At 35.3% G+C, this 12,413-nt stretch overlaps 1 protein-coding gene across 1 annotated transcript; it reads right to left on the bottom strand.

The window, feature by feature from the left end:
• Positions 1–340: 340 nt before the first annotated feature.
• LOC126816135 (zinc finger TRAF-type-containing protein 1-B) lies at positions 341–10,182 on the bottom strand. The gene is made up of 4 exons (XM_050542342.2): positions 9,943–10,182; positions 7,426–7,664; positions 5,437–5,648; positions 341–4,494 (listed from the first exon to the last, which is right to left on the bottom strand). Exons 1-4 carry the CDS (start codon positions 10,141–10,143, stop codon positions 4,103–4,105), a joined length of 1,044 nt encoding a protein of 347 aa, XP_050398299.1. The 5' UTR covers positions 10,144–10,182; the 3' UTR covers positions 341–4,102.
• Between the last annotated feature and the right edge of the window lie 2,231 nt (positions 10,183–12,413).

Here is a 12,413-nt window from a genome sequence, read left to right as displayed (position 1 = left end):
TTGTGCAGGATAGAGGGCCTGGGTGGGCTAGTGGGTTAACACATTAAGGTCTGTAAATTGAGTGAAGTGGCGTGGTTTCATTTCCCCACTGGTACGTGACAAGGATTGCCTGTCCAATCTTGGGTTTCGAATCCCCGGTTGTACGTTACAAGGAGTAGGGTCGCCTGTCCAACCTTGTGGGTTTTCTCCGGGTCCCTCCCACTGCTAAAGACTCCTATGAACAAGCGAATTATTGGAATAAAATTGAACCACATTAGTCCCAAAATGACCTAGTTTTTGTTGAGTGGACGTTAAACCCCATCTCTCTCTCTCTTTCATACAGAAAGTAACACACACGGTGTAAATTTAATATTTTAATGAACATTTTTTCTTTATCCTAGAAGTTTAAATGTAAATATATACAAAATTACTGTTTCTCCATGGGTGGCTGTATAGTGATCTACACTCTTTTAACATACAGTATAATTCTGATAAACAGTCATTGTTACCTTCCTGGAAAAACATCTACAAGTTTCTACCCATTCTGATTTGTGTTCCGAAAAAAAAAAATTGTTTTTAATTTTATATCAATTTGTAAAATTGATTAAAATTTCTACCCATTCAGATTTGTATTCAGAAAAATTCCAAATATTTTTGGTCTTTAATTTTATATAAATTTGAAAAATTGATTAAAATTTCATGTAAATTCAAAATTAAGTCATTAAAAAAGTTAAATTAAATGGTCAACAAAGTTGCTTTCCATACTGAATTTCAGGTACAAATTTTAGGCAGAATAAATGTAGCTCTTTTCCCAGGAAGAAGACCAATGTGCTTCTTAAATTTTTTTACTGTATCTACAATACAAGCATAATAATTTAATATAATTTAATAAAATATATTAATAATTACAATAAAATTACAATACTCGTGGATACTGATCAATTAAAATCTACAATCATAAATAAATTATTCAAAATATAAGCTTAGTTACAATATATAAATTAGTGAAAAGAAAATAGCCTTTTTCCTCCTAAATTGTACAAATATTAAAATGTTAATTTGTATATAAATTCATACATTACTAATAATTTAAAACAATATCCTTAAATATGACAAACTTAAAAAGAGATAATGCCCGAGCTATATTGTAGATGCCGGATATTTTCGTTATCTAAGAGGTAAATTTTAATAATATACAGTATATTTCTTTTATGTTATACTTTCCACTTGCTTTCTACTGGTACTCCCTCTTGTTTTATTAAAAGTTTAATGAGTGACCAGATTTAATTCTACCAATAAATCTTAGTCATAATGCATCCAAATTTCTTGTTTGAACCTTTAGTGATAATCAAGGATAATAATCATGTTAGTAAGTATTTCAGTCCACGGACTGAATTAAATGATACATAATATTCATGTTCCTGAAGCAACGACTGCGAGTTTTACAACATCTGGACGTTGCTTGTTTACTTCACAATTCCAGAACTTATAGCTGTGTTATCTACAGACACATGGGCAGTAGCGTTCAATCAGAGGTTGAGACATCGCGACCTCCACGGAAACCTTGACATTGAATGAACCTTGAACTTTGCAACTCGATTATCACAGACATTTTAGCTTGAAAGCGCAAGACTTGGTATTCACAACGAGGAATCTGATAGGCTCACAAGCTGGGCTTGTACCAAATCGAAATTAGTGCCAAAATATGCAGGGTATTACGTGAAGGCCTTGATAAGATGTACGTAGTTAAAGCGAGATCAAGCCTTCTATTGAAGATGACTATGACTATACTATCAAATGCATATAATAAGAGGCTACACTAAACCATTGACTACAAGTTACATCATAGAGTATTTCATATTAAATCTTGAAATGTTTTGTTGAGATAACTGCTCTTGATTTTTTTCTTTTCATTAAACATTAAAAAGTACCAGATTCAAGCTACAACTTTTTAAAGACATAATTGATTTGTATATTCTATAACTACATTAACTACAAACTACTAATGTAAAATAAATTCCTGATAATCTTCAATATAAATTAAACATTATTCTCTAACATTTCCACCTGACCTCAATTCTTTTAGAAACAGCTATAATAATGCATATAGCTCAGACGACTTTCTGTCAGCCCATAGACAACACCCTAAATAAGTCCAATAGTAACAGAAACTAAGGAGATTGCTTCCAAAATTTCGTAAGCGTTGAAACGGCAAGATTTAAGGAATTTCTTCCCCTATTTGCAATACTGTACAGTGATTATCAACATGTATAACATGTTTTATTTAGCTTTTTTAACAAAAACAATCAATAAAATTTATCATAAAACGACAAATTATCCACTAACAATTCATAATCCTAACTATCAATCGTCAATCGTACCGAAATTAACCCTCTGATGTCCATACAAAGCAATTTTTCAAAGCAATTTTATTTCTCATGAACTCAGAACTGGTGTACATTTTACTTGGATCTGAACATAACATTTACACCAATCTGCCCAGTGCACTTACTGCACTAGCAGAACTATTGAACACTTTGTCACTCTCAATAATTATCGGATAATGGCATGATTCTTAAACAGGGCTTATGTCGACTTTGCAACCCAAAGCAACTAATTGCAGTCAGTTGCAAGAGTGCTTATGTCGATCACATCAGCAACTGAGGACAACTGGGTGCAACTGAATTCGGAGTGCTTATGTCGTCTCGCAACTGATAGCGATCACACTTAACATGTGACTGTTAATTTATTCATCATGTGATCAACAAAATGGCGAATAACTTAGAAGAAGCAACCCAAAGGCAAGGTCAATCTTGCTACAATTCTATTAGATTATTGTCGACATCATCAACATTTGCTTATTTATAAAGTCACATGACACGTCTCTTATCAAGTGATGTTATTTCCGTGGAAATGAGTTGACTCCAGTTGCAAGAATGCTCATGTTGACTGCAACTAGTTGCTGCTAGTTGGAGCAAGTTGCAGAGAGTTGAACATGTGCAACTGACTGCAACTAGTTGCTTCCAGTTGCTCCCAGTTGCCGAAACGCCAGTTGCTTTCAGTTGCAATAAGCCCCCTTAACTTGGACCAGGAGGCCATTTCATAGAGAGAAACTAACTTTCATCTGCACTGTGCTTTGATAACAATGGTAACCCTCTAGTTTCAACTTCCTACCCATCTCTACTTCCTCAAAATACAAACACTTCTGTCATCCTTAAGGTAAGGATGCATTAAAACATGATTAAAAGAACTTTGGCAAAATCCTCAATTCCATATATTAACAATATAAATATAGTATAAAACTTGTATCACAACTCTATAACAAAAACTTGAGTGGTTGATACTATAAAAATAACAATCGGTGACAATCGCATAAAAATAACAATCGGTGACAATCGCATAAAAATAAGGAAGCCTAGGATTTCACACTATTATCAATTAGATTGTAATCTACTAAGCATCTTATTTAGTGTAAAAGAAAAATAGCCTAGTGAGCATCAGAATAGAAGAACTTACTGAGAATAGTGATATCTTGGTTTTACGCTAGGAAGCATGGTGAATTATCTAGAAACTCATGTCAGATCAGTAACAATAATACAACCAGTTTCATCATACAGTAAAACTTATTCTGGGTTCAATTTCTCATAACTAAAGAATTCAACCAAAAAGGTATTTAGCCAATGATTGAACTACACAAAAATGCCAAATGGGCTTTTGAAGACATTCCTCAGCCTTATACCAATTCCAAATATTTCAAGTTACAATCCAATTCCAAGTGATTTCAAGTTACAATCCAATTCCAAGTGATTTCAAGTTACAATCCACTTCCGATTGATTTCAAGTTAAAATCCAATTCCAAAGGATTTCAAGTTAATATTCAATTCCAAATGACTTCAAATTGAAATCCAATTCCAAATGATTTCAATTTTCCTTTTCTACTACATAAAATGCATTGCAACCATCAAAATTATAGTTGTGCTGGTAGTAAAAAAACCAATTTCCTACAAGTCTGTGCAATGGAGGTTGTATTATTGAACCAATTATTAGTCACCATATCTAAAATCAATATAAATGCATTATGCCGGCAAAGTGAGAATAATTTTTTACATTATATCTAAAGGAATTATTGGTTTACTTGAAATAATATTACTCTAAAGTTTATAGTTTTACCAGCTAACATTTTATTACACTCATTCGCATCGACTAACGGGAATTCTTTACTTTCTGAATCTGTGTTTTCTGTGGAGAACTCGTGTTCGTGTATTTGGGGTGTAACTTTAGTTTCGCTATGTGGACCCTTTAATACGAGGAAGTGTAACCTGAGGGGATTAGTTATTTTAGTTTTAAGGATGAGTTGATAGGTTAGAGAACGAAGACAAGTTTGTGTCGGATATTTTTGGTCTTGATTGGCCCTGGCCTTGATAACCCACTGATGATTAAATGCAGAAAATCGACTTGTTTCGTAGAACAGCTTGGCTATGAAGTCATCAGTACGATATGGCTTTAACTGCAAATCTGAAAAAAGTAACAGGGGACATCATTAGCGATGATTTGTAGAAGAAATATGGGGTAACAATAAAACAAGGAGATCCATCCATCTTTGACAAATAGAGAGAGAGAGAGAAATGGGGTTTAACGTCCACTCGACACAAACTAGGTCATTTCGGGACTAACATATGGTTTAAATTTATTTCAATAATTTGCTTGCGCATAGGGGTCTTTAGCAGTGGGAGGAAACCGGAGGACCCGGAGAAAACCCACGAGGTTGGACAGGCGACCCTACTCCTTGTCACGTACAACCGGGGATTCGAAACCACGCCAGTCGACTCAATGACCGACTTTGTGATACAGCGCGCGCACGCTAACCATTCAGCCATCCAACCCCCCCTTTGACAAATATATAAAGTTATCTTGCACTGCCTATATTAACAAATAGAGATAGGTTGCCAGGCAACGAAACATACTCTCATGGCAGATAAGTCATCCGAGCACGGCGAGCAGTCAGCAAGGGATGTCGCATATTTTTTCTTTTGACGGTAATGAAAACATTTACAACACAATTAAGTAATTATCAGAAATCATTAGAATTTGTTTGGCTTCTAGCTCTGCCACATGCTAATGTTCAGTGGTACAAAACATTTAATATCATGAATATCATGTCCTTAAACACTGTGTATAAATTTGAAGTCAATTGGATATTAACTTTAGCCTCTAGAGTGGCTACGAGATTTTTCAAAATGTTCAAGGGCCATAACACCAGCAGTAATTATCTGAAATGTTGAAAATCAATAGGCTTCATAGCCTCAGGACCATAAACACTGTGTATAAATCTAAAGTCAATTTGATATTAATTTTAGCCTCTAGAGCTTCCACAAGCACTTGTGGACGCCTGACGTACGAACCACCTGCCCACAATATGACAACATTTCAGTATGGGCATATATAAAATAAACTCGCCATTAAATGTTATTTTCTCTAGTGACAGAAGACTAAATATAGAGTTGTATATTTTCTTTTCTTCCTGTTGTTTCATGTCAATAGCTTTCATGGAATCCATTATCTCAGCACCTGTCTTTAGTGGATGTTTACATGCCTGCTCGTGCTCCCATACTTCATGGAATGGACCACGCCATGGACAACCAATTCTTGAGAACTTACATATGGATGGCCTAAAACGACATACGAAAAATCATAAGAAAGAGCACCCAGAGCTCAATATTTCCTGTCTAAACAGGACTTCGTGTACTTACGAGATAATTCTATGCTGAAATTCCATGATGCTTTGTGACATCATCTGAAAAATAATACTATAGCACAAGGGTTTCATTTTCAAGTTTTGAAGCAATGTCATTTTTGTTGTCTCAAATGTCAAGTACCCCATTAAAATGTGGGTGTATGAAAATACAATGAATCATTTAGATCATTTAAACTGAAAAGAATAAATCTATCAAGTGCTTTGTGAAATATTATGAAGGAAACCTCTGGTTAATTATATTAAAAATTTTGTTTAAGCCTGGCCCGATATCTTTAAAACACAGATTAACAAAACAAATATATAATAATATGTACAAAACACAGGTAAAATGCACCAAAACAAACATGTATGTGTTAGTCCCATCCATCCTTGTGTTTTAAACTTGTCAAATATCGGGCCAGAAAGTTGGTCAAATATTTTCAAAACCTTTCATAAAACTTAACCAAGAGTCAACTGATTCGGTAACAAGAATTTCCCTTTTTTTTGTACTCATACAACGAGACTGCCATTTGAGCATTACGTCACACTGCTGTGTGAATCATCAAAAAAAAAAATTGAAAAAGATGAAAAAATAAAATTTTGCATTCTGTCACCATCAGCTTTCTCACAAGTCAAGGGAAAAAAAATTTGTTTTGCTTAAAAAAAAATAAATCCAGAGTCCCTTTAGAATTCTTATCTTAAAAAAAAATTCTGATCTCTTGATGACTGATGTGATTTCAGCACGCTGTATCCAATTGATGTTTCAATTAATTCAAGTCTTGTCCTCAGTTCTTATTTTTATTATAATGGCAAATTTGGAAAGACTTTGTACAAATGTACCTTTACAATCAAATATTCATGTGACTCAAAATTATGTAAAAATAGGTAAAAAGAAAACATTGAACAACGAACAGGATATCCATGCTTGAATAAGAACTGACGCCGACAGACAGATCCACCCTCAAGTAAAGTTAAATGATGAAGTGGTACTACTTGTGTCTGGTTCAACATGACTACAAAGAGTTGGCAATGTCGCATTTTGTACATCACATTGTGTACAAATATTAACGATTTTATCGGAAAAACATAAACTTTGGTCACTGAATGAAAACGTTTTCCTCAGGGCCAAAATCCATGTTTTGTTGCAATGTCAATAATTTGCATTAATAATTCAAAATGCCAACAAATTCAAATACCAGTTTCGCTCGAAATTTTTAATCACATGACCAGAAATCATGTGACATAGATGATTCAATAGTTTCTACGCACAAGCTTAGTGAACACCAAACACAGGTCAACATGCAACATAAAAACAATATTTGATGGTGGAACTGGCTCTTATTTTGACACGTAAATTGGAGCTAGCATGCCGCGACAGCATGTAAAGACAGAAAATACTTGCCCACAAGACAACTAGTTGTTGTCACTGGATCATCAGGTCTATCACGACATCATCCACGGAGTAAAAGTTGATTCGAGATCCGCTTCTCAAGTCCTAATTAACAAAGGAAAAACAAAAAGTGTGTTTCTGGTTAGACATACATCAAAACAAAATGGAACCCATCTAAAGCAAGGATCTGCATATGTCTCCCCCTAAACATATTCAGATGCTTGCAGGGTTCCATAACCTTAACTAAACCTTAACTAAGCCTTAACTAAACCTGAAATAAAGTCATTAGTTATTAGCGGCTTACCCCAACTTGCTATCTTACCGTTCTTGACAGAGTTCCCTCTGGTGATATTCTAATTTGTTTCTGGCCAGACTCTGACTGCAGTACTTGCATTCTAAAGGAAGTTCGGATGCAGCATTCTCAACAGCCAAGTTTCTTGTGCAGGAATTTTTACTGATTTCACATCGACAGTTTGGACATGTTGCTGTTTCATCTTTTAATCTAGCATCAGCTAACAGATGATTAAAACAGCCAGAGCACATCAAGTGTCCATTTATACACTGAAAAATAAAAAAAAGATTAATTTTTAACTATTTATTTGTTGTGTAGGGTGGGAGATCGATGTATTTTTATCGAAGGACACGCAACTTCCCCTAATCACTCTCATTTATTTTCTTTGGGTGGGACCAATAAGGGTTAAGGTGACATGCATACTCAACTAGATGTACATGTACATGTACCAGGACATGCATTCAAAGAAGGTCTAAGCTACATGTATATGTACTGCTCAGTGATATGGGCAGGCGTTTGGATGACCTACATGTTCCTGAAGCAACAACTGCGAGTTTTACAACATCTAGCCTTGCTTGTTTACTTCACAATTCCCTAACTTATCTATGTTATCTACTGACACATGAGCAGTAGCGTCCAATCAGAGGTTGTGACATCGCAACCTCCACTGCAACCTTGACATTGAATGAACCTTGAACTTTGCAACTCGATTATCACAGGTAGACATTTTAGCTTGAAAGTGTGAGACTTGGTATTCGCGACGGTCGAGGAATCTGATAGGCTCACAAGCTGGGTTTGCACCCAATCGAATTTAGTGCCGAAATATGCAGGGTATCGCGTGAAGACCTTGATAAGATGTACGTAGTTAAAGCGAGATCAAGCCTTCTGATGAAGATGGATGACCTAGTCACTGGCCGGTCACTTCTGCTTGTGGTCATGGTTTCCATCCCAGGTACCGGTTTCACAAACCATTCTCAGAATTTACTCAAAATTGTTCACCTTATTTTAACTAAAATATAGCCCTTTAAAAAACTTTTGTTGCTTTAATGTATCAAATACATCAATAAGAAACTTGGTGCAAATTTTTGTGTTTCTGGATCAAAGATATTTCTCATAAAAGTGATTGGAAGTTTGTGAAACTGGGGACTGGTGTGAGCGTATCTATGTAGCTTGGAGATAGGAACCTTGTGGGTTTACTCATCCTACAGGAAAGACCCCTGCACGTGCAGTAAGCATACTAGACAACTTGCGTCTGCGATATCGCCATCGGTTGAAGCGGACATTAAACACTAAGAACTAGAATAAGAAGTGAGAGAGTAATGGGGTTTAACGTCCACTCGACACAAACTAGGAGAATAAGAAGTGATATGGGCCCTCGGATACAATACACACTGTGTAACTGTAAGTATGTTTACAATTGCCAAATATGGTCTTACTCATTTACTAATTTTCTTGTGACATTTAATACAATAAGTAATTATTTCATTATATTCCTAATAATCAGAGAATTACATGTATTCAAGGTTCAGTCATAGTGATTGTATGAAATCAACTGCCAAATTCAATATGAACTTATTTATTTACTAAATTTCTAATAGGGGGATTAATACCTGTACAATAAGTAATTATTTCACCTCATTCCTATTTGAATGAGAGAATCGACTGAAGGTCCATGTTGAGAATCATTCAAGGGTAAGATTGTACGAAATCTTACATGTACTATGATGTACATATGTCACAACCAACCAATATTATTTCATAGACTGGTCATTTCTTTAACAAATAATGTTCTTTACTTTTAATAATAATGCTCTACTTTTGTTTTTATCTTTTAAAATATTTGATTTAAATTTAATTTAGCAAATAAGCAATTGAATTTTAGCATTATTTTATTTTACATAGTGCATATATTTTCTCTGTTTTGGATTTGGGTTAATTTATTCAGGGCGTGTATTAGGCTTGAGAGTATCTGGGTCAACTAATATAATTATGTTTAGTAGTACGCTGATAAATGAATGTCCAGCTAGCCAGGAATGTTGCTTTCCCAGGGTCCGACCTATTTGATTGCCTCGTGCCAAAAATAGAACATAAACACGACACGTCAAAATCACGTGATGATGCTATGCAGGTTTTCGACCTTGCATGCAACTTCTTGCAGACGCCTCATCTCAAAGCCCCTAAAATCACCGGACATTCGATTTCACAAAGGTCATATTTAGGGTAACATATGTGACTATTTTAAAGCCGACCCTGAGCTGTTCTGGGATTAAGCGAAATGAATCAATGTTTTTATAAAAGAGAGAGATATGAATAAAACTGAACTGACAGTATATTTTGACATTTCGATCGTTTATTTCATCAGAAAAAGTGTGAGGTTAAGTTAACTTCAATGTCCAATCAATATCTTAACGCGCCGAGGTCTTTAAAGAATAAAATACAGTTTACATGTGAAAATTAATCAAATAAAATATGATTTGAACCATAGTTCAAAGCATTCTGAAACCAATTGAACGGGTGGGTTTTTTCCCTTCCGAGTGACCAACCAACCTGATAACATGTTCTGGGCAAGTCGAGGCAAACTGCGCAGCATAAAATTCCACTCAGACGATCTTCAAGGTTAAAATTCTTCAAAGAACTGTGTGAAGACAGTCTTGGCTTCTTACAATCTGGTTCATAATTCATTATATTTTCTTTGTCGTCCAATTCTTGGCGAGAAATTTGACGTGGGGCATCTGTACTCTCTGCCATTTTGCTTGTTTGTAAATTTTCGTGACGCAAGCAGAGGGAATAGTCTGTTTTGACGTCACGTGTAGCCAATCAAACCGTTAGAAAACTAGGTATGAACTTTGACCCGTTTATTGACAACACGGGTCACCATATATGACCTTTGATAGAAATAATGTAAACAAACACTGAAGCCGTTATAATCCCCGTTTCATCGCTAACGTTACGGGTGAATGATATGCTTTGACCCTAATTAGTTGAACTGTTCTTAATGAACTTCTGAATTACACTGAATAGAACCCGTTGAAACATGACTCAGCGCATCTTTCCGATTAAGCATTATTAAAACCCCTGTCTTCTTAGTGGGTTAAAGTTTATAATATAATTTAAGCGATGATGAAATTGACCTATTTTTGATCGATACCATCTTGTCGTTTTATTATGACGGCCCGAAGCGCTTTAAATGCCAGAAAACCTGAATAACCAGTAATGAGAAACACTTCCCCTTTTAGCTAAGGAAAATATAACGATATGTGTTGACCCCCACATAGCGAATTTTGACCTTGCTGGTGTACTTTTGTCCAGGCGAAAATTAATAGGCCCTGTACGTGTACCGCTGTTGTTATAATTTGATTGAGTCATCACCAGTTTTTACCATGAATTTTGTTTCTGTATTTTAATGTATTATCCTTATATGTTTGGTCTGTGGTAGCCTATATAATATGGCACATACCCTTCATATAAGTCGGAAATGTTTTGGATATCAATTTAGAAAATTATTTAATATAGTTTCAGGCAATATTCCACATTTTGTAATCTAACAAATACTGATTAATTCTACTGTAAGCTAAATGATATTACACAGGGCAATACTGATCATGTTAAATGTTTGCTTTGCCTTGCTGTTTGCCTTTGGTTATAAATAATTTATTTCCCACCTGGGATCTACTTATTATATAGTAAGTAGGTTATAAGTTATTAATATGAAAATAGTATAATATATAAATTTTATAAGTATAGCCCATATGTCAATTTCAGAATCATGTGGGGCAAAAATAAATTTGGAAACAGCACATGAAAATGTTTTGGGACTATTCTCCAATAGGACTCAAAATCTCACAACTAAATGGCAATTTTTCCTTCTCATTTTAGCAGCAATGAGCTGGAACACCGATTAACAGCTTTTGTGACCTGCTGAATATTTATATGTTATCTACATAAAGCATATTTAATGGACAGAAAAATCAATACCAATACCATTGGTATTTTTAGATATTTTTTTGTATTAATGTTTGTCCTTGTGATTTCATATTTATTAAGGAACAGCTGTATAAAATCCCTTTGTTCATCATAGCACAAACTAATAAATTACTAATTATTTCTCTTTGCCAGCTTCGTGAGAATAACAGGTCTTTTCATTATTAACAGTATTTCAAAAATTTACTTGCTCTCAAAGGTAAATAAGAGAGAGAGAAATGGGGTTTAACGTCCACTTGACACAAACTAGGTCATTTCGGGACTAACATAGGGTTTTAATTTTATTTACATAATTCGCTTGCGCGTAGGGGTCTTTTATCAGTGGGAGGAAACCGGATGACCCGGAGAAAACCCACGAGGTTGGACAGGCGACCCTACTCCTGGTCACGTACAACCGGGGATTCGAAACCACGCCAGTCGACTCAATGACAGACTTTATGATACAGCGCGCGCAGGCTAACCATTCAGCCATCCAACCCCACTCAAAGGTAAATGAATGGAGTTCTAATCCTACTGGGTTAATGAAGAGGGGCACACTCCATGCAGTGTCCTATGAGACAAATTTTACCAGGACAGCGGCTATACAGCCTCTTCTTATTTCAAATTTCAACTGTCAAGGATTTTTTTGCATGCTTAAGCCAATGTGTAGACGGGACCTCAGGTTTTCGTCCCATTCAAAAGACTATATGTTTCTCTTGCCAGGCTTTCCATCTTACACCACTGACAAGGGGAAACAAACCAGAAAATCCCTACAAACACAGGACGTCCAGATTATCAAGCCAACGTCCTACTTACTGAGCCAATGTGGCTCCCTCTCAGAATTCAAAAACACTTGGAGTAAAGTGGAGAAAACATACAAGGTTAGTCTGGTAACCAAACACCGTGTTATATGCACATATGTGGCCAATCCCATGACTTGCATAGATGACAGATCACTTATATAGCCAATATTTGACAGTTGATACATCTAAATAGTTATGTCATTGAAAGATGTGTCGAGGTTTCTCTGTTTATAACTTTAATACACCTACAACCGG

Source organism: Patella vulgata, chromosome 3 (assembly GCF_932274485.2).
Source record: "Patella vulgata chromosome 3, xgPatVulg1.2, whole genome shotgun sequence".
Classification (NCBI taxonomy): Eukaryota; Metazoa; Mollusca; class Gastropoda; family Patellidae; genus Patella; species Patella vulgata.
The sequence above is the reverse complement of the archived record's forward strand: the minus strand, read 5'-3'. Positions and strand labels throughout refer to the sequence as shown.

Bases quoted from the DNA above. Each gene is read 5' to 3' on its own strand.
- LOC126816135 (XM_050542342.2), bottom strand. From the start codon at position 10,143: ATGGCAGAGAGTACAGATGCCCCACGTCAAATTTCTCGCCAAGAATTG. The intron at 7,665-9,942 runs GTTGGTTGGTCA...TTTATTTTTCAG, and splicing joins TGCCCAGAACATGTTATCAG to TGTATAAATGGACACTTGAT. The intron at 5,649-7,425 runs GTAAGATAGCAA...ATGTCGTTTTAG, and splicing joins AGGGAACTCTGTCAAGAACG to GCCATCCATATGTAAGTTCT.